General features: G+C 38.2%; 1 protein-coding gene across 2 annotated transcripts; it reads right to left on the bottom strand.

The window, feature by feature from the left end:
• Positions 1 to 1,564: 1,564 nt before the first annotated feature.
• LOC115222858 (serine/threonine-protein phosphatase 2A catalytic subunit beta isoform) lies at positions 1,565 to 26,639 on the bottom strand. 2 transcript variants are annotated; one of them, XM_029793210.2, is made up of 8 exons: positions 26,369 to 26,639; positions 26,126 to 26,255; positions 11,542 to 11,751; positions 8,593 to 8,766; positions 6,758 to 6,847; positions 4,298 to 4,459; positions 2,945 to 3,063; positions 1,565 to 1,675 (listed from the first exon to the last, which is right to left on the bottom strand). In XM_029793210.2, exons 2-8 carry the CDS (start codon positions 26,228 to 26,230, stop codon positions 1,603 to 1,605), a joined length of 933 nt encoding a protein of 310 aa, XP_029649070.1. In that variant the 5' UTR covers positions 26,231 to 26,255; positions 26,369 to 26,639; the 3' UTR covers positions 1,565 to 1,602. The 2 variants fall into 2 exon arrangements, with proteins under 2 accessions (XP_029649070.1, XP_029649068.1); XM_029793208.2 differs by having other exon boundaries at positions 26,126 to 26,639.
• Between the last annotated feature and the right edge of the window lie 142 nt (positions 26,640 to 26,781).

Genomic DNA, 26,781 nt, shown 5'->3' with positions numbered 1-26,781 from the left:
GTATCTTGGAACACTCTCTCTATGTGTGTGTGTGTGTGTGTGTGTGTGTGTACGATGGGCTTCTTTCATTTTCTTTCAACCAAATCTACTCACAAGACTTTGGTTGGCTCAAGGCTATAATAGAAGACACTATAAGGTACCATGCAGTGGAACTGAACCTGGAGCCATGTCGATGCACACCTGCACCTACTTGTCACATTTTCTCAGGTGTTAAGAAACAAATTCAACACTGATCTCCAATATAAAATTTATTTTATAAAACATTGTTTGAACTGTCAGCAGGCATTACAAATGTTTCCAAAATTGTTTGAATAAAAGTGTGCACTAATGGTGCACCAAAGGACATACTTCTGGTTAACCCTTTTGTTACCATATTTCTGTTGAGATGCTCTGTGTTTCTTTCAATTAATTTTAAATATAACAAAAAATTTAGTAAAACAACTTAGTTACCATTAAGCTAGTGTTAAGGACATAAATTGTGACTAAGGTTTGGTGAAAGATTTTAATTCAGAACTTAGGCAAACAAGACATTTGTACTACAGAGCCAGAGGTGGTTTCTGCTGGGTTGGTATCAAAAGAGTTAACCTGTTTTTTAAGTTGGAAGCAGGCTGTGTAGAAAGGTTGTTGTTGTTGTTCCTGTGTTTTTCTTTTCCGTTATTTCCTTGTCATTTCAAATTCCTCTTCTGTCAATCTTCACTGGATTATCCTCAGGTATGTTGCCCTCATTTTTTTCCTTCTGGGTTTGCCTTACCAAACATCCTTGTGGTTTCTTTCGCATATGGCCTACACATTCTCACTTATGTCAGGCTAGTGGATACCTGTTTGGCTTTGGCCCACCGATTTTTGTTCCTTACAATTTCTAGATATTTGTCATTTAGTATGTTTTTGAGGTATCTATTTGTGAATGTTTGGTATTTTCTCAGGATACTTGTATACATTTGTCATGACACTGCACTATATATATGTGTGTGTGTGATTTATTTCCAATCTTCGGTGCCATGAGGAAATATTACACTTTGCTTGAAGACAGGGGAGAGGCTGGTGACAAGAAGGGTACAGGACCATAGAAAATCTGCCTTAACATATTCCATCTAACCCATGCAAGCCTGTAAAAGTGGACATAATACCGATGATGATGGTGATATGTGCATGTGTATATCATCATACTTTATCATCCATCTTCCATACTGGCATGGTTGGATGGTTTAACCGGAGCTGGCAAACCACAGGACAACGCCAAGTTTCACTGTTTTGGCATAGTTTTTACAACTGAATACCCTTCCTAATGCCTATATATACAAGAGGGTACTGAAAAGTTCCTGGCTTTGGGTAAAAGAAAAATACAGGAGGATCAGTTAATTATGATTTTATTCAACATATTCTCTTCTCAGATTCACACACTTATCGTGGTGATCCTTCAGTTTTTGTAAGCCCTATAAAAGAAATCAGATGGTTGGGCCTCCAACCACACCTTTCACGACACCCTTAAAGCCAAGAACTTTTCAGCCACCCCCTTGTATATTTATAGACTCACACATGTCTGTGTGTATGTGTATGTCTTTGTAAGTATATATTGTTGATGGTTGTACTAAAAGTCCGGCTTTAAAGAAAATAATCTGGAACTGGGTGATCTGAATTTGGTTTTCTTTTCACGGGAGCCGGATCAAATTGTAAGCTGAAAAATAAATGGAATAAACAGATTTTGTTTCAGTATTTCTAATTAACAAAAACAAACAAACAAACACACAAACAAATGTAGGTGGTTGTGTGGCAAGATGCTTCCTTCCCAGCCATATGGTTCTGGGTTCAATCACACTGTGTGGCATGTTGGTTAAATGTTTTCTACTAGAGTCTTAGGAAGACCAAAGCCTTGTGAGTGGATTTGGTGGATGGAAACTGAAAGAAGCCTGTCATGCATGTGTGTGTGTGTGTGTATGTGTGTATCTATGTGTCTCCCCTGCCACCACCACTTGATAACTGGTGTTGGGCTGTTTATGTCCCCATAACTTAGCAGTTTGGCAAAAGAGAGTGATAAAATAAGTACCAAGCTTTAAAAAAAGTACCAGGATCAATTCATTTGACTAAAATTCTTCAAGAGACTGCCCCAGAATGGCCACAGTCTAATGACTGAAACAAGTAAAAGATAATTGGCGATTGGAGCATTGGGCTCAGTCCCATTGAAACTTCAAGACTTCTTAGGGCAACTGGAAATCCCATGCAAGATTGATGTCTTGCAAACAGCAGCCCTTATTGGGCGCAGCGCACATCTTAAGGAAAGTATTATCTGTCTGAGGTCCTTGTTGTGACTTGACAGATGACTAACAACTCTGGTACATTTTTACCTACACTGTCTTACAAAGGAATAATAATAATAATAATAATAATAATAATAATAATAATAATAATAATAATAATAATAATAATAATAATAAACTGGATATTATTATAAAAGATCAGACAAAAAGGATGTGTTTATTAATTGCCATTAGTATTCCCTGTGATCACAATATAGCGGCGAAAGAATTTGACAAGATTAGTAAATATAAAGACCTGCTAATAGAAATTGAAAAAATGTGGCATCTCAAGGCGACTACAGTACCAGTGATCGTAGGATCTCTAGGAATGATAAAAAAAGGTACTGAAACCTATTTGAAAATGATTCCAGGCTTACCATTCCTACAGGAAGTGCAAAAAATCGTGTTAACTGGAATGGCTCATGTACTAAGAAGAGCACTATCGCTGTGAAAATAACATCCATCCATGAATTTATTTATTTATTAATTTTTAAATACATATTTTATCTGTGAATTTGCACGTGAAATCTGGGAATGCATACAATAATGCCCTTCTCTGCCCTAGGTGTATAGAAAACACTCGGCGAGAAACGGAAGAAAATTTGAAGAAAGAAGGAAAAAATATAATAATAATAATAATATTCACTTACAAGAAATATTTAGAGCCACTTTCAATTTGCATGATGGCTGCTTGGTTACCACATCGGTAGCAATAATTTGGAGCACTAAACACTGTCACTACATTGTTGTCATGACACATATTGTAACCCTGTGGAAGAGAATAAACTGCTTTTGTAATTTTTTTCCTATTTATTTTAACAATTATGTTTGTGTGTGTGTGTGAGAGAAAGAGAGAATAATTGATCAACCCTTAAATGGTGGACGTTATCAACTGATGTTTCATTAAAGAAAAATTAAATAGTTTATTGACAAATAAATAATAAAGAGGTGAAATACAACCAGTGCATGTGTTTATTATTGGCATAATGATCCTCCCAAAATATGACAAAATCTGTTTCAACACCCAAGTTCAACTCAAGAATCTTGTAAATCAATTACAGAAATTAAATGATTGACATTAATCAAAATTTAAATAAAAAAAAGGCACAAGCTGGCTTCCCAACCATATGGTTCCAGGTTCAGTCCTATTGCATGGCACTTTGTGCAAGTGTCTTCTACTATAGCCTCAGGCTGACCAAAGCCTTGAGAGTTGGATTTGGTAGATGGAAACTGAAAGAAGCCTTGGGTGTCTGTGTTTGTACCCCACTATTGCTCGACAACAGGTGCTAGTGTGTTTTTACGTCTCCATAACTTGGCAGCTCAGCAAAAGCGAATGATAGACTAAGTTGCAGGTTTTAAAAAAATAAGTATTGGGGTCGATTCATTCGACTAAAGAATTCTCCAAGGAGGTGCCCCAGCAAGGCTGCAATCTAATGACTGAAATAACTAAGACAAAAAAATGGCCCTTTAAAAATATCAAAATCCTCGCAAAAGTTCGAAAGGTTTCAGATTGGCACGTAAAAAGCACCATCCGAACATGGCCGATGCCAGCGCCGCCTTGACTGGCTTCTGTACCGGTGGCATGTAAAAAGCACCATCCGAACGTGGCCGATGCCAGCGCTGCCTTGACTGGCTTCTGTGCCGGTGGCACGTAAAAAGCACCATCCGAATGTGGCCGATGCTAGCGCCGCCTTGACTGGCTTCTGTGCCGGTGGCACGTAAGAAGCACCAACTGATCGTGGCTGTTTGCCAGCCTCCTGTGGTCCCTGTGCAGGTGGCACGTAAAAAGCACCACTACACTTACGGAGTGGTTGGCGTTAGGAAGGGCATCCAGCCGTAGAAACATTGCCAGATCAGACTGGGCCTGGTGCAGCCTTCTGGCTTCCCAGATCCCCAGTCGAACCGTCAACCCATGCTAGCATGGAAAGCGGATGCTAAATGATGATGATGATTCTGCATGAATTAAGAGCAAACTATATAGAAACAAGGGAAATTATAATTACCTCCATGGCCAACTGGTGAGCACGAGATATAAGGGAAAGACCATTTGAGTAACAGAACAGTTCTGAAATACATTTGCCAAATGTGTAACCAAGGCCTCGCGGTGACAGGCTCCAACCGTTGTGTGTACCGGGATCAGACCAAAGAAGATCACACATTGGACCCTGAAAAAGAATTTCTGTATATTTAGCTTCATGTTTACAGTGCATTATAGTTAGTTAGTCCACATTACTCTGTAAGGAGCAAAGAGCTATGACCATTTCATGCCAGTGGATGCAATCTTGGATTCCCTCCTTGATTTCAGACCAAGAGAGAGAAACCGTTTTCGTTTCATGCTCCATGCATCCTTTCCAGGTTTTCTTAGATTATCCAACTTCTCTCTTTCCTTCAGGTTGCCAGTCTAACCGTTGTTTTGCAATTCTACTTGAAGGTCTCTTTAACCCTTTAGTGTTTGCATTATTCTGCCAAAATTAATGCTTTTTTATCCTAATTGTTTTGAACTAATCATACATTATCTTGTAGTTATGAGATTTTAATGAGGTAGCTGTTAATTTTTAAAACGATATATGTAGGGTTGGTGTGAGAGACCAGATCTGGCCAGTTTGAACATAAAACAGGCAGAATACTTTTGGCCGGATATAGCCGGTTTAAATGCTAAAGGGTTAAAGCAGTGGTTCTCAACCAGTTTTTATCTATGAACCCCTTTGATCCCTATTTTACTCACATGGGCCTTCCCAGCCATTCCACGTAAAAAAAAAAGAATATATTTTATATTTTTATAATTAGATATTAAGAATTGTATAAATAAAAACTGTTGAGATATTTTGTTTATTGTAGAAGTGTAACCAATTTATTGCATATGAATTTTATCCACAAAATCTTATGTGGACCCCTAAGGGTTACATTGACTCTGGTTGAGAACCTATGCTTCAGAGTTTAACCACTCCAGTCCCGTTTCCTTTCCAGAATTTCTAGATTGATGGGTGTATGGTTCATTGTATCCCACAGTGAGTTGTAGAAAAAAAGAAGAAAAAAATGTGCAGATGTAGCAATGTGATTAAGACACTTGCTTCCCAAACATGTAGTTTCAAGTTCAATCCCACAGCATGGTACCTTCTTCTAATATAGTCATGGGCCAAGCAAGCTATGTGAGTGGATTTGGTAGATGGAAACTGAAAAGGAAGCCCATCACATATGTCAGTGTGTGTACATGTGTGTGTTTGTATCTTTGTTTTTCTGCCACTGCCACCACCACCACCACCACCACCACCACCATCACCAGTCTTCCATATGAAACATATCTGGCTATCAAGAAATATCACCTGGTTTCGAGCCAAGAAGAGCATCTGACTGTAGGAATTCTACCTCAATAGATTCTATCTAACCCATGCAGGCATGAGAAAGTGGATGTGATAATGATGATGACTGAAAACAAGTAGCAATATATGTTACTAGCAGTATCGCCCGGCGTTGCTCAGGTTTGTAAGGGAAATAACTATAAAGCATTTTTAGAGAGTTATAGCCACAAAATAGCAAAAAAATGGGAAAAAATGATGGTAAATTTTTTTTGAGTAAAAAAAGGTGGAGTTGCGTCCCCTAGACAGTTTGCGGTTTGTGTTTCTGATTCTCGACCCCATGTCGAATTTATCGATTTTTTTCAGAACTGGGTGAACTTTTCAAAATTTTCGCTGCGTTAGTTTTGAATTATGACATTGGGCTATGTGTGTGTCAAGTTTCAGGGTGAGGGTACAAGCAAACAGACACACAGAAACACGCAGACAAACTGCCATTTATATAAAGAGAGATACATAAAGGAAGTGAGCTGGCAGAAGCATTAGCACACCAGGCAAAATGCTTAGCAGTATTCTGTCTGTATTTACATTCTGAATTCAAATTCTGCCCAGATCAACTTTGCCTTTCATCCTTTTGGGATTGATAAAATAAGTACCAATTGAGTACTAGGATTGATGTAATTGACTGGACCCTTCCCACAAAATTTCAGCCCTTGTGCTTATGGAAGAAAGGATCTGACCTCGCCTGTGCTGGTTTCATGTAAAAACCACTCAGTCCACTCTGTGGGATGGTTGGTGTTAGGAAGGGCATCCAGCTGTAAAAACCATGTCAAAATAGACACAGACATCTGATGCCGTCTTCTGCCAGGCCAACTCCTGTTGACCTATACCAGCATGGAAAGCAAACATCAAATGATGATGATGATGATAATAAATGCTGTGAAGTGGCAGAATCGTTAGGAAGCCAGGTAAAATTCTTAGTGGTATTTTGCTTGCCTTTAAGTTCTGAGTTCAAATTCTGCCAAAGTTGACTTTGCTTTTTATCCTTTAAGGGCCAATAAAATAAGTACCAATTGAATACTGAGGTCAATGTAACTGACTTACCTACCCCCCCCCCCCGAAACTGCTAGCCAGTGCCAAAATTTGAAACCAATATAAATTTACACATACTTCATGTGGTATTTCCTGTTTTCTGAACAAGGTATTTATGTTGTCCAAGTTGTAAATTGAAGGGGATAATCCACCGTGTAAACAAAATATCTGTAAAGAAAAAAACAAGAGAGAAAGACTCAGAAAGTTTACAAGTGTTCAAAGATAATAAAGAAATACTGCAAGTCTTAGAAGAATGTACACAAGATTATAACAGCAACTGGATCTTTTCACTTTGACTGACAGTTTTTTAAAATAATTTCCATGTAACTAAACAATTTTAAACTTCGTATACTGGTAGAATGTGTTAATAAAACATCTTTTTCTCTTGGCTTTATTGAGAAAATTCTATAGTTTGTAAGATATTTGTTGTGTTCTTTCTTCAATTTCTGCAATTTCAACCAATCAGTGACGTCTATTGAAGTGAAAACATTCTGTGCCGTATGAATATGTCCCTCGTTTAAGAAACAGATTGGGTTTATTTACATTTCTGAAGAAAAAAAGATACCCTTCCCTCCACCCCTAAACCTAAAACAGATTGAAATGCCATAGATCGATACTAGGGTCATAATTATGGGTGACAATTTCATATGACACCACTAGAAAAAAATGCCGGTCAAACTGAATAGATCCCATCAACTGCAACAGGTACCACTGGTGGTTCATTGTAAACTTCACACAGCTGCCATATGCATCACTAGTGGTATATTTTCGTATTTTTGAGAAAATATTTTATTCTGTATTTTCCCCCCCATAAAGCAGATCTTGGATCTTGTTCTTTGGCCAATAAAGAAAAAGTAAAACGATTCTTTATTAACTAGGTGAAGGCGAGGCTGTGTGGTAAGAAGCTTGCTTCCCAGCCACACGGTTCTGGGTTCAGTCCCACTGTGTGGCACCTTGAACAAGTAGCTTCTACTATAACCTCGGGCTGAACAAAGCCTTGTGAGTGGATTTGGTAGATGGAAACATGTATGTGTTTGTGTGTGTATGCATGTCTTCATGTTTTATTTGTCCCCCACCACTGCTGGACAACTGGTGTTGGTGTGTTTACGTCACTGTAACCTAGCAGTTTGACAAAAATGACTGACAGAATAAGTAACAAGCTTAACAAAAATAAGTACTAGGGTCAATTCATTCGACTGAAAATTTTTCAAGGTGGTGCCCCAGCATGGCCACAGTCTAAAGACTGAAACAAGAACATGAGTGCTAAATATTAAAGTTTAACTAATAAAATATTGTAAAAATAACATTTCCTTTTAACTAAACAGTATGTAACGTGACTGCATCATCACTAAGTTTTGTTGGAAAGCAAAGGATGAGGTCATCAGCAGTGTTCTACTCTGAGAACTCAAGCATGGGCATGCAAATATCAGTAGACCACAGGAATTACAACCGTGTTTCGTGGTCTGCTACCACAACAGCTCCTTTATAGGATCCAGTTAGCTCAAGACATCATCAGGAGGAACCACATCGGGTTTCGGCCCCTACTCCTCTACCATTTTGACGTGGCGGGCCCTCCCCCCTTTCGGAGGTGTCTTCAGCTCTGGTGTTGGGTGCATGTCTTCTTTCTTCTGTTCCCTGGCCTCTTCGATGTATCGTCAGCGAGTGTCAGCCGGTGACTGACTGTCTTATCAAATTTCTCCCTTTAAATACCTGCCGCATAGGTAAGCAACTATGCAAGGACTCTGAGTGCACCCGAGAAGACCTACAACATGCAATGACATGACTGGGAAGAACACACCATGGCAATCTGTAGAATAAGCACAACCAGATGATGATGAAAAAAAATTAGGTTTAACAAATCTCTAAGCAGTACAAAAGCAATCTGCAAAGCAGCAAGAAGAAATCAAACTTACTTCTTCGTCTACTAATGCTGTTAGAGGAAGAAAATCAAAGAGATCTGTGAAAAATTTCCAAACATTAGCATTCCCATACTTCCTCAAACATTCATCATAAAATCCATAAACTTGGGTAATCTGTCTACTTTCATGATTTCCTCGAAGTATAGTTATTCTGTCTTTATATCTGACCTGTTGGAAGAGAAAAAAGTTTAACAACATTTTTATGAATAAACAGGCATGGTTTTTACAGTTTTAAGTGGCAAAACCGGAGTATTTGGGAACAAAAACACTGAAAATTTGATTTACAGCAAAATTGTTCACAAGTGTCAAAAAAGAAACATATCAAAAAAGAGACAAAAAAAGAAACATTAAAAAGGAGACATAAAGAAATATGAAATATTTCGCAGAACAATTTTGTTACATCTGAATTAGATGCTCTCACAATAAAGCTACAACCTGACAATATCATTCTCCATTCTCATAGTAGTTTGTGGTCTTGTTTAACAACATTTCTATTAATATACAGATATGGCTTTAACAAGCACAATTTTTTTTTCTTTGCAGAATACTGGAAATGAATTCAACTGATTGTCTGATGTTGAAGAGGATTAATGCATTCGAGCTTTGGTGTTGGAGAAGACTTTTACGGATTCCATGGACAGCGAGGCTCACCAATGGAGAAGTTCTTAACCAGATCAAGCTGAAACTGTCGCTGGAAGCTTGGATCACCAAGCATAGATTGGCATATTTTGGTCATATTATGCGGAGAAAATCCCTGGAGAAGGACATCATGCTCGGAATGGTCAGTGGCAAGAGAGGAAGAGGCCAACCAAGAACCCGCTGGCTTGACACCATCAAGAGTGATACTGGAATGGACATAGCCAGTCTGAAAGAAGCGGCCCAGGATAGAACTGAGTGGAGGACACTGATCCATCGAGTAACCGAAAGTCGACTTCGACTGAGCGGATAGATAGATAGATAGTCTGATGTTGAAACTTGTCAATTCAAGGAGACACAAGCACACACGAATGGGTGCTAAAAAGTTCCTGGCTTTGAGTAAAAAAAAAAATACAGGAAGCTCAGCTAATTATGATTTTATTCAATATATTTCTTTCTCGGATTCACTATTCACTTTTTCTAAGCCCTGTAAAAGCACTTGAAAGGTCAGGCCTCCAACAGGCCTTTCACGATACCTTTAACACCAGGAACCTTTCAGCACCCCCTCATAAGTGTATGTATGTGCATGTGCATATCATCATCATCGTTTAATGTCCATTTTCCATGCTGGCATGGGTTGGACGGTTTGACTGAGGTCTGGGAAGGTAGGAGGCTGCACCAGGCCCCAATCTGATCTAGCAGTGTTTCTACAGCTGGATACCCTTCCTAACGCCAACCACTCCAAGAGTGTAGTGGATGCTTTTTACGTGCCACCAGTACAGGAGCCAGAGGAGCTGGCATCGACTATGATCAGATGGTGCTTTTTATCATGGAAGCCAGTCAAAGCGGCACTGGTATCGGCCATGTGCTGATGGTGCTTTTTATGTACTACTGGCACGGGGTTCACAACCACAATTTCCATTTGATTTGATTTTGATATTGATGTTGTTGTTGTTGTTAAGCAACAAGACGGGTAAGGGTGATTAAATGATGGCCTAGGGCTTAGGGGTGGGAGACCCCAGACCTTGGGAAAAAAAAACTTTGGTTGTCTTGTTGTAGTCGAGGGTTCTTCGTTGACGCCCGACACCACTGGGAGGTGGCCCTCGAAGTCGCTGGAAATGGAGATCTCCAGGTCCAAATTCTTGAACGGCTGCTGTTGATGTTCTTGACTCAATAGGTCACCTCAAGCACATGTATGTATGCATGTATACACAAGAGGGTGTTGAAAAATTCCTATCTTTGGGTAAAAGAAAATACAGGAGGATCAGTTAATTATGACTTTATTGAATATATTTATATATTTCTCTCTCAGATTCACACACTTATTGCAGCAGTTCTTCAGTTTTTCTAAACCTTGTAAAAGAAATCAGAAGATTGGGCCACCAACCAGGTCTTTTGCAATACCCTTAAAGTCAGGAACTTTTCAGCACCCCCTCATACATTCATGATTGCATTTTTTTTTTGTGTGACAAGATCGGGAGGAAGAGTAGCACGCCCTAAAGCGCTTATGTAAACTGATTCTTGAAGCTGCATGGCTTTCCTTCCTATCTGCACTTAGTTGTTCCGTATCTTTTATCTTTTACTTGAAGAGTTTTTAGTCAATCAAATCGACCCCAGTATTAATTTTTTTAAAAGGCTGGTACTTATTTAATTGGTCTCTTTTGCCGAACCACTAAGTTATGGGGACATAAACACACCAGCACTGGTTGTCAAGTGGTGGTGAGTGACAAACACAGACACACATATACTCTCTTTTACTTGTTTCAGTCATTTGACTGCGGCCATGCTGGAGCACCGCCTTTAGTCGAGCAAATCGACCCCGGGACTTATTCTTTGTAAGCCCAGTACTTATTCTATCGGTCTCTTTTGCCGAACCGCTAAGTGATGGGGACATAAACACACCAGCATCGGTTGTCAAGCAATGCTAGGGAGACAAACACATACATATATATATATATATATATATATACATATATACGACGGGCTTCTTTCAGTTTCTGTCTACCAAATCCACTCACAAGGCTTTGGTCGGCCCGAGGCTATAGTAGAAGACACTTGCCCAAGGTGCCACGCAGTGGGACTGAACCCAGAACCATGTGGTTGGTAAACAAGCTACTTACCACACAGCCACTCCTGGGCTTCTTTCAGTTTCCATTTACCAAATCCACTCACAAGGCTTTGGTTGGCATGAAACTACCGTAGAAGACACTTACCTGAGGCACCACACAGTGGAACTGAACCTGGAACTATGTGGTTGGGAAGCAAACTTCTTACCACCCAGTCACGCCTGCACCTATAAAGACGTACCTTTAAAGCAACAAGCAGTGTTATGGTTTCAACTGAATAGTATCCTCTGTCAACATAATCTCCCATGAAAAGGTAATTCGTGTCTGGGATTCGACCGCCAATGCTGAAAAGTTCCATCAAATCATGGAACTGGCCGTGAATGTCCCCACATACTGTCACTGGGCATTTTACTTGCTGCACGTTAGATTCTTGGGATAAAATTTCTTGAGCCTACAAAAGAGAGATAAGTAAAAAAGAACAAATTAATAAATAAACAGTCGACAAAGTTACCGAGGTGGCTTCGGATTACCTAAACTATAGCATCAATAAAAACTAAAAATATGAAGACAACTGTAACAAACAATACTAAATAAACAATATTTATTAAACAAGTAACAACATGGCAAATAATTTATTCATTCATATATACATACATGTGATTGCATATATATATATATATATATATATGTAAAAAGTAAAAAATATATACAAACTGGGACAAGAACGTGAAACACCTAGAAGACGACACAAGAACCACAGGACGGGACATTCAAAGCCCTCAGTTATCAGTCAAGAACCGGATCATCTTCGCAATTTCGGCTGATTAATCTTGAGATTGCTCCGACCTGGGCAGACACCAAGGGAAATCTAAGCCAAGCGCATTAGATCCCTATATATATAACATATGGCATAATTATAAACAGGGCTAATTTTAGCCTTTTCTCTGCAGACTGAAAAAAATAATAAACCTTAACTGATTTTCAAATCTTATTGGCTTCTCATCAGAGGTGTCCACATCATTCTGACAGTCTTCAGAGAAACAAGCAGCAAAAAGTTGAATGCCCATATGTCATCTTTGACGGAAGAATCCGTCATATCTATATATACACATCATCATTTTCTTACATCTGTTTTCTCATGCTAGCATGGGTTGGATGGTTCTTTTCCAACACAGCATCTCACCATTTCTTGCATCTTTTTCTCCTTTTTTAAGATTCAACATTCTGAGATTACCGTTTCCAATTCAGCCTACATCTTCCGTGGTCCTTCCTCTTGCACAGCTTCTTTTCATTTGGATATCCCAACACTCCTTCACCCATCTGTTATCATTCTTACATATATTACACATCCATACCAATGAAATTGGTGAAGGTGCATGGCTTAGTGGTTAGAGTGTTGGGCTTACAATTGCAAGATTGTGAGTTCAATTCCTGAACTTGGCTGTGTGTTGTATTCTTGAATAATATACCTCATTTCACAATGCTCCAGTTCACCCAGCTGAAGAAATGAGTTGCAATGTCACTGGTGCCAAGCTGTATTGGCCTTTGCCTTTCCCTTGGACAACATCAGTGTTGTTGAGAGGGGAGGCTGGTATGCATGGGTGAATGCTCATCTTCCACAAACAACCTTGCTTGGACTTGTACATCAGAAGGGACCTTACTAGGTGCACTCTCATGACATTCATGACTGAACGGGGTCTTTCCCATTTACCAATGCAATTGCCTTTCTTACACACTATAAATAACTGATTCCTCTTATACCCAGTTGATCTCTCAGCTCATTCATATCACACCACTGATGCATATAAACATTACATGTTCAAGGAAGTACGCTGTCTTCTTCTACCTCCAACCTTCACAGTCTCTATATTTACACCCTATGTCTCATTACCATGTAGCATTGCACACCACACATGTGCAAAGCAACATACAATTTACTATTCACTCAAAGAAAGATTCTTCATGTTGAAGAAACTCAAATTTTCCACATGGGTTTTATATTCTGATTACTATGCTTTCTGAGCACCCTCCACCAAATGTGTGTGTGGGGGGTATCTTTATCTATCTATCTGTGTGTGTGTGTGTGTGTGTGTGATCATCATATATATATATATAAGATACCAAAGTGTATGTATGCTGCTATATATATATAGGAGAGGCTGTGTGGTAAGTAACTTGCTTACGAACCACATGGTTCCGGGTTCAGTCCCACTGCGTGGCACTTTGGGCAAGTGTCTTCTACTATAGCCTCGGGCCGACCAAAGCCTTGTGAGTGGATTTGGTAGACGGAAATTGAAAGAAGCCTGTCGTATATATGTATATATATATATATGTATGTCTGTGTATATGTTTGTGTGTCTGTGTTTGTCCCCCCCAACATCGCTTGACAACCGATGCTGGTGTGTTTACGTCCCCATAACTTAGTGGTTCGGCAAAAAAGACCGATAGAATAAGTACTAGGCTTACAAAGAATAAGTCCTGGGGTCGATTTGCTCGACTAAAGGCGGTGCTCCAGCATGGCCACAGTCAAATGACTGAAACAAATAAAAGAATATAAAATACAAAATGGGACAAGAACATCTGGACAGTTAGGTGATACAAAAATGGGACAACAAAATAAATCAAACATCCAGATAGATGATACAAAGGCAACAAGGATGGGTCATTCGAAGTTTTCTTTCCTCAGTCAAGTACCAGATTATCTTTGCAATTTCAACTGGAAAGAAAACTTCGAATGACCTGTCTTTGTTTTCTTTGTATCATCTATCTGGACGTTTTATTGTCCCATTTTTTATCACCTAACTGTCCAGATGTTTTGCATTTTTGTCCCATTTTGCATTATATATATATACACACACATATATATACACATACACACAGATATGGCTGTGTGGTTAAGATGTTTGCTTCCCAATCACATGGTTTTGGGTTCAGTCTCAATGCATGACACCATGGGCAGGTGCAGTCTACTATAGCCCTGGTCTGACAAAAGCCTTGCGAGTGGATCTGGCAAACAGAAACATGCATGTGTGTGTGTGTGTGTGTAGTTTTTTGTGCTTGTGATTGTCCCCTACTACCACTTGACAACCAGTGTTGGTTTGTTTACGTCCCTGTAATAGAGAGGTTCTGCAAGGAGAACAGTAAAATAAGTACCAAACTTTACAAAGAGTAATAAGTTCTGGGGCCAATTTGTTTAAGTAAGCCTCTCAAGGTAGTGCCCCAGCATGGCCACAGTCTAAAGACTGAAACAAGTGGAAGATAAATGATAAAAGAAAGATATGCAAGAGGACAAGCAAACAAATGTCAAGACCTTTTTCTTAAAGGCTGCCAAGAATAGCCAGAAGCTATAAAGAAATTCTGTGAAATAGTGTTGTTTTTCTGTGGAAATAACAAAACAATGCCTGGATCTTATAACTTGTTCTCAAATGTGATGAGAAGCATCCTGGTTGTTAGTTTGGTTGAGTTGGTAGAGAAAAAAAAACAAACATGAAGTGGGCACATGAAAGGAAGCACTTGAAGTTTGAGGATATTTTCGAGTCATTCACACTGTGTCAAGTAGAGATGAGCTTGCAGTTAGAATTGTCGCTGTCGCCTGGCCAGTTTGACAAGAGCTGGCTAGGCAGAAGACAGAACCTGGCTTCACTGTCTGTTTTGGCATGGTTTTTACAGCTGGATGTCCTCCAAATGTCAACCACTTTACAGAGTGGAGTGGATGTTTTTTATGAGCTGAATACTATATAAATATGCGTAGGATTGAATCAAAACAAAGGCAAAATACAGTAGTGACTGGTGTAGTTGCAGAGAGAAGCAGAGAAAAAGCAGGAAGAACAATGGATATATTCTGTTATTCTTTATTTGTTTAAGTCTTTTGACTGTGGCCATGCTGGGGTGCTGCCGTAAAGGATACAGTCACAATCAAATCTATTACAGTATTTACTTTAATTCTGGTGCTTTATTCTGTCAGTGTCTTTTTGCCAAACAGCTAAGTTACAGGGACACAAACAAACAAACATTACTTGTCAAATAGTGACAGACAAGTATAAAAAAACAGTACACACACACACATGCATGTGTGTATATATATATATATATATATATATACACGTATGCATATATATATATATGTATGTGTATATGTATGTATACATATATATTTATGTATGTGTGTATATATATATATATATATATATATATATATGTATGTATATATATATGATATGATATGCATATATATATACACACACATATATATACATATATTCTTCTTTTACTTGTTTCAGTCATTTGACTGCAGCCATGCTGGAGCACCGCCTTTAGTTGAACGGATCAACCCCCAGACTTATTTTTGTAAGCCTAGTACTTATTTTATCGGTTTCTATTGCTAACCTGTTAAGTGACAGAGGATGTAAACAAACCAGCATCGGCTGTCAAGTGATGGTGGGGGGCGGGACAAACATAGACACACAAACACACACACATATGACAGGCTTCTTTCAGTCTCTGTCTACCAAATCTACTCACAAGGCTTTTGTCTGCCTGAGGGTGAAGCAAAGAATCGGGCCTCAAGCAAACAAAATAAAACGAGCAAAATTCTGGACTTGCAACCAAAAGACATGAGTGGAAGTTAACGCTTAGAAAAAATCCTGAAGGATATAGACAACAGAGAATGGCGGGACAGAGAAAGATTTTTTGCGACCGAACCACTTGGAGGCCAGTGAGAAAGAGAACATGGAAGGAGAACTGGCCACGGATCATGTGTCAGCAGGAGGCAGAGGAGACAGGGAGAGAGAGAGAATGCGACAGAGAAGATAAAGAGAAAATAAAGGAAGAAAGGAAAGGGGAAAGGAGAAAGACTACAAATACAAGTGAGAGGGCAAGAGAGAGAAGAAAGGCTACAAGTGAGAGAGAGAGAAAAAAAGGGGAAGGTGGACAGGCTAGGAATAGAACAAGGTGAGAGAGAAAAGGAGAGAGAAAGAAAGAAAGAGTATTTCTTTATTCACCATAAGGTTGAGAAAAAGAGGGGACAAAACAAACGTTGGGGTCAGGGTATCGAATGAGACGAAACGTATGAATAAACAAACAATTAAAATACATACAATTAAATGAGAATGAGCGAATAACAAAAAATGAAGCGGAGGATGTGGTTGACCCCACAAACCACATACTCACACTGAAGACTTTGCTTTCTCCTTTTCCACATTCTTGATTAAACAGGTTCTTTCACTAAAGTCACACAGAATATATTCAGTGTAACTCTACTCTTTATCTTTTTGTGGCACACCTATTTAAGCACTCAGAGTGCATACCTATTAGGTTGAGTCATCCTGGCGAAAACTCCTAATATCCTCTATAAACAAATCTTCTGCATAGGCTGCTCAGCAAGAAATTGCAGAATCACCCCAGTACTGCCTGACTGGCCCTCGTGCCGGTGGCACGTAAAAGCACCCACTACACTCTCGGAGTAGTTGGCGTAAGGAAGGGCACCCAGCTGTAGAAACTCTGCCAGATCAGATTGGAGCCTGGTGCAGCCATCAGTCCTCAGTCAAACCGTCTAACCCATGCCAGCATGGAAAGCAGACGTTAAACGATGATGATGATGATGATGATATATCTTTTAACTTTCACTACCAACACACACACACATACACGTGTGTGTGTACAATGGGCTTCCCCAGTTTCCATCTACTATGCAGCACTTGATCCAGGTGCTGCATAGTGGCACCGAATCCAAAACCAAAGTCATGTCTGCAACTTTGGATATGGAGAACGTAAAGCTATGAGGGGAGGGGGGAAAGTTTAAGAAGAGATTAACCCCTTGGCATTTAAACTGGCCATATCCAGCCCAAATATTCTATCTGCTTTATGTTCAAACTGGCCAGATCCAGCCTCTCACACCTATTCTGCAATGTCGCCCTAAAAATAAACAATCACACCCATAAAACAGTCACAGAAGTCTGGTGGAGACTTCGTCCTGGCTGGCTCTTGTGGTACCGTCCCACCCATGCTAGCATACAAGATGGACGTTAAATGATGATGATGATGACGACGTATGAATGAAAAAAAACTCAAAAGAGGGAGGTGGGGTGAATAAAAAAAATATTGCTAAATAAAATGACACAATTTAAGAAAAACTTAAAAGGGGAGATGTTGTAGGGAATTAGTAATAATGGTACACCTCTCCCACGTGATGAATGGAATAACCTAGTCACTATAAGTAAAGAGAAGTATGTACAGTACCGGAGTATGTAGTAGGTGGTCAGAGACAGTGGAGTCTTTACTGGTTTTACTAAGTATACCGAAGTGGGCATTATAACAATTTAACATTTCCAAGGATATAACAGGCATCCAGTCATAAAAAAACATACTAAAGCTGAAACTGGAGCTCAGCATGGCCCTGTGGCTTGCCAAATCTTGTCAAACTGTCCAGCCCAAGCCAGCATGCATGGAAAGTGGACATTGAATGATGTTGATGATGATGATGATGATGATGTTGGTAAAAATTGATCCACTTCCTGGCATAACTTGCTATGATTGTAATATTGTTCTGGGATGGTGTATACTACAAGCAGCAGATATGACCAATAGTGGAGACAGTCTTCTTTTAGTAACATGATACTCGATATTTCCAGGAGAAGGAAAATGGGTAATATGAGATCAATGGACATTAACAGGCCATTAGCAAAATAAATGAAATGAAATGAAATAGCTAAGGCTGGGAATGAAAACTAGCTGATGGTTTTGGTTAATGTCTAACTAATCACTTGTGTGTATTAAAACAAATGAACACACACATATACACATGCACGCACTTGAGCTGATGAGGGAGGCATTACGACCAGCTAGAAATGGCAATCAAATCTGCCTCAGTTCACACCATACCATCATAAAAAAAAACCCAGAAATTTTCAGTGAATAATGTAATTCTGGAAATACCATTTCTGAATAAAAGACACAATGGATAGCTGGATACATTCATACTCAGACACTCAAACCAAAATCTGGAGAAGTTAGCGTTTTCAAGCACAGAAACAGCTCTACAAACAAACTTTACAGATATACTGCGACTTTACTATGCAGTCTACTGCAGTTTCCATAGCTAACACTGTGAGATAATCTGATCTGGGTTAGGGTTAGGGTATAGGGCTAGGGTCTAGGGTTAAGGTTAAAGTTAGAGTTAGGGCTGGGGTTAGAATGCATGCTAACATGGCACCACAAATACAATCAGAAACATTCATTGCTTTCCAATTTTAATTGAATTATCATGAAAAATATGACCATTCCTAAATACAACAATATTTGTATAATAGTTTTATGCTTTTTTCAGAGTTCTGCTCTTCCTTTGAAATACACTGCCATCATTTCAGTTTGTTTTGAAAATAATGAAGAATTTAATCAAATCAAGGAGATATATGCATACTCACACACACACATATATATGTGTGTATATATATATATATATATATATATAGACAGATCTCACCAGTGCTGGTACCATGTAAAAAGCACCCGCTACACTCTGTAAAGTGGTTGGCATTAGAAAGACATCCAGGTGTAAAAACCATGCCAACTCCAGTCAAAACGTCCAACCCATGTCAGCATGGAAGACAAATGTTCAATGACGATGACAACGATGATATATATATATATATATATATATACACATACATACATACACAGACACACACACACACAAAGATATGATGGGTATATTTCAAAGCTTCCTTTGGTTTGCCTGGGCTATAGTAGAAGACACTTGCCTAAGGAAAAATGCAGTGAAATTGAGCCCAAAACTATGTTGTTGGGGAAGCAAACTTCTTATTCCCGTGCTTCAACAGTGGATGGAAATATTTGAAGGGGACAAGTGTGATATATAGAAAAATAAGTAAAGCAATATCCATTGTTTCAAAACTGTCCAGTTCATTTTTGTGATAGACCAGGTGTATTTAGCTCTTTCACTGAGAAATAAATGTTCATGCTTATTCCAATATGGTATTTTCTGTAAGTCATGTTGCCCCAATAAACTTGTCCTATCTCCATAGTATAATAGCTTTAAACATGACATTCCTCAACAAAAATAGATTAGTACATATAAACTGCTTTCCACAGTGAATGAAATTTTGAGTGGATATCTCTGATTCCCATCATAAACGGGTTAATAAATGAGAGACTAAGCAACGAAGACTTGCAGAGATCTTGTTTCATATTCAAAGACTCAGATGACATGACGAAAATTGTTGCTAAATTGTATTACGTTGTGAAGGCAATACTGATAGTCTATGGGAAGCAACTCAACTAAGATTAACCTTCATTAGTAAAGAAATTAACTCCTTGATTTTTTTTGTTGCCTTATTTTCTGAATCAATTAGTTGGCACTTGATTAAGACAAAAACTGATTAGTGATGACAATTTGAGATTGCTTTAGATTTTTTTCATGAGAAGTACTGCTATCAGGGCATAAGTTTTCTCAGGTAGGCAGAGCCAGCAATTACGAAGTTCCCTGGAGTATAGAGGCAGGGGCCTATCAGTTTATAGAAACCTAGGCTACGTCTGCTCTGATAGTCAGTGGTGACTTGGTCAGTGAATTCTCTATCAAGGTTGACAAGTGATAGCAGGAAGAGCTGCAATGGTCAACAAATGATGGTGAGAGCTGCTACAGATCATATTATCCTAAAGAGTGTATGCATGCGAATCAGGGACCACATGTGAATTTGTACTCCTACTGAAACTCTGAACATGACTCATTGGTTGGAACTGGCTCAACCCAGCCCAGGTGAACACTGCTGCAAGTACAAGTATCAGTTTGTAGTGGAGAAGCCAGAGCACTGATCTCTAAGCTTCTAAATGAAACTGGAAAGTAGAATTCTCACTGACCTTGGACCTAAAAAACTGTGTGTGTTGCATATGACATACCGAGCCCCATTTATTTTTTTGTTAGTACTATCTAGAAGAGGGAGTGTAGTCTGGTATACCATGGCCATGGAAAGGAAAGTATCCCCTCAGCAGTTGAGTGGCTAAATTTAAGAAGTTCCAAATAAGTTGCTGAGTGGGGATGAATGCTGGAATTGATGTTAGCTAGGCAAAAATAGCTAAACTCAGCGTCATCATAATTTAATATCTGTTTTCCATGCTGGCATGGGTTGGATGGTTTGATAGGAGCTGGCCAGACTCCAGTTGTCTGTTGCGACATGATTTCCATGGCTGCATGCCTTTTCTAACACCAACCATTTACAGAGTGTGCTGGGTGCATCTTATGTGCCACTGGCTTAGGTGCATTTACGCAGCTCTGGCACAAGTGCATTTTATATGGCACTGGCACCTGTAAAGGAAAAGCCTGTATGTATGGATGTAGTGTTTTTGTGGTGCAGTACAAGAGATAGAAAATCCCTAGTATCTTTAAAACTATAGGTAGATTAAATCAAATTACTTTCCACGTCTTGGTTTTCCTCAGATGCAAGACGAATGGAGGTTTCTTCATAAAGACTAAATTCTCACTGAAGCCATTGTTTGTTAAGACTTCATTACGGTAGAGTGCTGCCTCGTCATTAATTTTCCACACCTTCTTGTGTCTGTTTCTAATTTAGTTGAGGATTATTGCATTCTGATAGATGTGTACAGTCTCTTCACTGGCTTCTCATAAGGGTGGTACTTACCTGTCTAATGTTATGTCTAGAGAAAAATGATAAGGGTGATCATGTTTTGTGACACTACCAAGCCATCATCTCTATACAAACCTGAGATGTGGGAAAGAGTTCACTTTCTAAAGGTATCATGGATAAACATCCTATGAGGCCAACCACTTGTGCCACTTCAAACAACTTATATATACATACATACATATATATAATATATATATATATATATAATATATATATATATATATATACATACACATTTCAATATGTTAAACTGTTAATCCCAACACATTTTTTACCTGTCTCTCTCCATTTTTTCCACTCATCCCTTTCTGTTGAAGAGCATAGGCTCAAAATATCAAAGACTTTTCCATTCTTCCTGAGCATCAAGCTAGTACATCAACTTGTTACCTTACCTGTCGTTGTTTTTTGTTTTCTGTACATTTAATATATATAAGATATATATGACCTTCAAACATTGGGCCTCACCAAAGCAATGACTTGTGACCAAGACTTTTGGAAATATGCTGTACTTGAGAAGACCTGACAAGCCAAGTGAGACCATAATCTGTGGCCTATGCCAGTGGTGTAACCAGCCTACTTATATGTACCTTTCTTTCGCTGGACACTAAACTTTGCTTGCAAAGACCTGTTGAGGCAAGTGAAATCACAAGCAAAATCAAATTCACTGATGTGGCCGATGACAGCATCGCATGACTGGCACCCAACCAGTGTAATGTTAAAAGCACTATCTGCGTGTGATCGTTGCCAGGGCTGCTGGCTCCCGTGCCGGTGGCACATAAAAAGTACCATTCAAGTGTGATCGTTACTAGCGTCACCTTACTGGCACTTGTGCCGGTGACATGTGAAAAACAACATTCGAGCAAGGTCGTTGCCAGTGCCGCTAGACTGGCTCCTGTGCAGGTGGCACATAAAAAACACCATTTGAGTGTGGCTGTCACCAGTACTGCCTGACTGGCCCTTGTGCCAGTGGCACGTAAAAGCACCACTACATTCTCAGAGTGGTTGGCGTTAGGAAGGGCATCCAGCTGTAGAAGTTCTGCCAGATCAGATTGGAGCCTGGTGCAGCCATCAGTCCTCAGTCAAACCGTCAAACCTATGCCAGCATGGAAAGCAGACGTTAAACAATGATGATGATATATCTTTTATCTTTCGCTTGTTTCAGTCATTAGTTTGTGGCCCCACTGCCTTGAAGAATTTTAGTCAAATGAATTGACTCCATAACTTATTTTTTTCAAGTACTGGAACATATATTGATCTCTCTTGCTGAACTGTTAAGTTACAGGGATGTAAACGTACCAACATCAGTTGTTAAGTGGTGATTGGGAGAGACACAGATACAAATATATATATGGTGGGCTTCTTTCAGTTTCTATCTGCCAAATCCACTCACAAGGCTTTACTTGGCCTGAAGCTATAGGAGAAGATACTCGCTCAAGGTATCACACAGTGGGACTGAACCCAGAACCATGTGGTTGGGAAGCAAGCTCCCGACCACACAGCAATGTCTGAGCCTATATATAGAGGCTGGTGTTAGGATGGGCATCCAGCTGTAAAAATCCTGCCAAAACTGTCACAGAAGTCTGGTGCGGGTTTCAGCCTGGCCGGCTCTTTTGAAACCATCTAATCCATGCTACCATGGAAGGCAGACGTTAAAGAACGATAATATATATATATATATATATATATATGTATATATATATATACATACATACATATACATATATACATAGATATATATATATATATACATATATATAAACACACAAACATATGTATGTGCATACATCAGGTTTCTGCAGTTTCCATCCACTAATTTCCCTCACAAGGCATTGTTCAGCCTAACGCCATGGTAACATTACAAAATACAAACATCCAACTAATTTCTTACCATTGCTTTATGCACCCTTATATGTAATTATACAATATATAAAGCAAAAATATATCCCAGTATAACCTAATATGTCATTTCAAAAATAAAATAAACAAAAACCATTTAGAAAAAAAAGCAAAAAAGAAAGAAGAGTAAGAAAAAAAAACATCAATGCAGTACCAAGTGCTGAGGAGAGACGGAAGCAGAGAATATGAGACAATCTGCATTCAGGTACCACTTTCAACTCTCTCCTTGATCAATCTGATCCATTTTCAAGGTGTCACCTACTTTCTGCTAGTGCAAAATTCTTGGAGGACTGAATTGATGCCCTGCCTGTGGCCAACATTAGAGGTTTATTCAGTCTTGATGAGCTCTGCCTTACCATCACACTCAGAGTGGGAGTTGACGTCTGCAGGGGACTGAGATGTCGCTGAGGTAGGACCCTCGACACCACAGGTCTTCACAATCTGTTTTGCTGCCTAAATGCTGGTCGCTTTGCTCATCACACTGAGCTAAACTTAATCATTAAGCAGGCCTTGGCTCGAATTAATATCTCCTCAGTTCTGGAGCTGGGATTATCCAGAAGTGATGGCTTACTCTCTGTCCCTGGGTAAGAGGTAGGTGCCTCATCTGGGACGCCACAGTCTTTGACTCGTTTGCTCTCTCACACATCCTGGATGCTGTCGTAAATGGGAGGGTCTCTTCTTCCATAGCTGAACAGAAGAAAAACCTGACATATCGGGATCTGACAGTGAACTATCTCATTCAATCTGTGGCATTTGGAGGGACACTAGTGGCAAAATTCTTGTCATCATTGGCAGCTCACCTCACCAAAATGTTAGGTGATGCCCAAGAGGGTGCTTGGCTTTTCCAATGCCTTGATCATAGCAGTGCTTTTCAAACTTTTTGCTGGAGCGGAACCCCAAGGAAACATTCCACTGGCTCGAGGAACCCCAAGGAAACATTCCACTGGCTCGGGGAACCCCTGTGCAATAATTTAATAGTCTTAAGCACACATATCTGCACAGGAGAATTAAAAATTACTGCTGATTTTAGCAGTTTTGTAACTTCTTGTGGAACCCCTGGACTGTACTGGCGGAACCATGGTTGAAAACCACTGGATCATAGTAATGCAGTGAGCATACTTGCTTCAGTAGGTTCCATTGAACCTTGTGGTGTGTAACCAATTGAATCACCTGATGCTGCATCAATGCTTTTTTCTTCCATTTCTTTCACCCTTTTTTTCTTTTTCCCCCCTTTGTCTTTCTTTTGTATTATATATGTATCATATACATACATGTTATATATGTAATAAAAAATTTAATTTAGTTAAAAATAAAGAAAAAAGTAACCAAAAACGAAATTATTAGTTTGATTTCTTTGAAGTATCTTTTGTTTAGTTGATTTAGGGATTAGAGATAAATTTGAACAAATAAGCATATTATAAGTGAAAACCGATGTTAGTTAATGCAAAAGCACAGAAGTCTGAAAGTTATCCATCAATTATTAAAGCTGATTTTGACTATGTATATATAGGATGGAGATGTTCTAAACAGTTCCTATTTACCAAATTCTGCTGATTGGGTACTTATCTGAAACAATAGTAGAGGGCACTTGGTCAACGTACTACACAGTGATCTTGAACCAAGAACCACCCGATTCCAAAGCAACCTTGACTACTAACCTCGTCTGCGCTAATTTATATATTGTATAATTTATGTATATATATCCTTATATTTTAAATCCTCATAAGAAGTTGGTAAGGTAAATGTGGAGAATCGCGGCGTAAATTCCTCAAAAATGGGAACGTATAAAAACACTGATAAAATGAGATAAGAATGCTTTCATTTTAAAATTATGAATATAAATGAGGAAATAGAAACGTTTACGTAATTTATAAGTATTCAATTAAAAATTTTATTCTTAATTTTTTAAGACGTATGAGTCAGCAATACTTTCCTTTTAAAATGATATATTACAAGAAAAAGCATTTAGACGACTTAGGTTTGATTAGAAATGACGTTTATAAAATCATCAGATGTAACGTTTTTTAAGTGTCATCAGATATTTTCAAAAAAGTGCATAAGTAAATAAATAAAATGTCCACAAAATAAAATTTATAAACAATATTTTGGATTTCGTTTCAGTATTTCAATCAACTATATTTTGACATACCTGCACGAGTGTGCTCTTTCGACTTTGTTTCCTCATAACTTTCAGAAAAATGGATATTTTTAAATGAAATTTTCTACAAATACCTTTCAAGTGCTGTAGATTACGATCATGAAAAAAAAGTTGGTGGGCGCACACATATACATATATTTACATACAAAATGAAACTTGAAATTTTGAAGTGATGTGTCAATATGTGCGTGTGAGCGCACACCAATTATTTTTTTCCTGCATTAAATTCCGATATAATCATAATCCACATAATCTGAGATATCGATTTTTCTGAAAGTTATGAGGAAATAAAGTTCGGAATGGAGTGGACCACTTGTGTAGGTTAAACTGTTTTTTGTTTTTTTTTAAATATATATTTCCATTTAAAAGCGAAAAAGGTATTCTTTCGATAAAAGCTAGAGGAAAAATGAAAGTGTTAATTCGGCAATTTCCGTAAGAAAGTTTTTTTTCTTCAGTTTATGTATTTTTTTGTGAATGTATATTTGTGTAAAGGCGAAGGTAAAGAATATGCACACCCGGTGTTCAGGATTAGGGTTAGGAATTTTGTTACGCCCAAAACGAGTGGTGTGCGTATTCTTTACCTCCACCTGTGTAAATACTATGTTTATATATATTTTTGTGTGTGTATATTTATGTATTTGTCCGTCTTTCCTTTATGGAATGTATATTTACGTATGTGCATGTATGTATATATACAGCACTCGCTGGAGACAAGACCTATGAACTAAAATTTATATTAATAAAAAAAATTAATTAAACTGTGATCATTCTTTTTCTATTTTCAAATATATATATATATATATATATACACACACAAATATACATGCACCAAAAATACATAAATATAAGTGATTCGGCCGAAAATAAATTAAAGAAATAAAAATGTTTTACGGAAATTGCCGAACACTTTCATAATTCCTTTACCTTTATCGAAAAATGCCAAAAAAAAAAAAAAATTACATCGCGAGTCTCCAACTTCGATTAATTTTTTTCAAAGATTATTTTTTGTTAGAGATTTTTTAGCTTTATGTATCCTTTATGTATGATGATGGAGAACAACAAACAACTAAATTATTATTGTTATTGTGCGCACGAAAGTTTAAAAAGTTATTTACTTTTTCGCATAATGTTTTCACTTGAGTCTCAGAGAGTCGGTTACATTCATATAACTGTTTAATCCATAGATCTAATTCTTTAACTGTGCACTGGCTGTCAACCATGGCTTAAAATGTATGATAAACTTAACTGTAAACAAACAGAATAATAAATTTGTGTTTTTTTCTTTTAGAAAACTTAATATAATAAAATTGCAATAATTTGAGGTTAAAAAATTTTAGACATTAAGAATTAAAACTAACGTTTGAACGGAAGATAAATAAATATAAGTCCAGGAAATCACAGGTAGTCAATGTCTGTAGACTGATCAGAAGATCGTAAATATACGTTCGTACGATTAACAAGATTTGAATATAAGGCTAATGAAAATACAAGCTCGTTCAATACATATAGCATGGTGAGTTTTGTTTTATATTTACTTATATATGGACACGTATAATAAAACAAAAGGTGCAAGTATGTGTATAGCTTCCCTGAGACGAGCACCAGTGTCCATGACAGTTGGCCTGCACAATGTTCTGCAACAAATGCAACTAAATATTTGAAAACGTTCACTTTATTAAAATAAACACAGTAAAATACTTAAATGATTTTTTTTCTCTTTAAAAAATATTTCTTAATTGTCAAAATAGCAAAAATTTATCGTTCAACCGGA

Source organism: Octopus sinensis, linkage group LG21 (assembly GCF_006345805.1).
Source record: "Octopus sinensis linkage group LG21, ASM634580v1, whole genome shotgun sequence".
NCBI classification, from domain to species: domain Eukaryota; kingdom Metazoa; phylum Mollusca; class Cephalopoda; order Octopoda; family Octopodidae; genus Octopus; species Octopus sinensis.
This window is presented reverse-complemented; position numbering and strand designations above follow the sequence as displayed.

What these genes read in the sequence shown, in the direction of transcription:
- LOC115222858 (XM_029793208.2), bottom strand. Translation starts at nt 26,230, where the DNA reads ATGGTTGACAGCCAGTGCACAGTTAAAGAATTAGATCTATGGATTAAA. An exon ending in TGAAAACATTATGCGAAAAA is followed by an intron (nt 11,752 to 26,125) that starts GTAAATAACTTT and finishes TCTCTTTTGTAG; the next exon opens with GCTCAAGAAATTTTATCCCA. An exon ending in AACAGGAAATACCACATGAA is followed by an intron (nt 4,460 to 6,757) that starts GTATGTGTAAAT and finishes ATTCTTTTTCAG; the next exon opens with GGTCCAATGTGTGATCTTCT.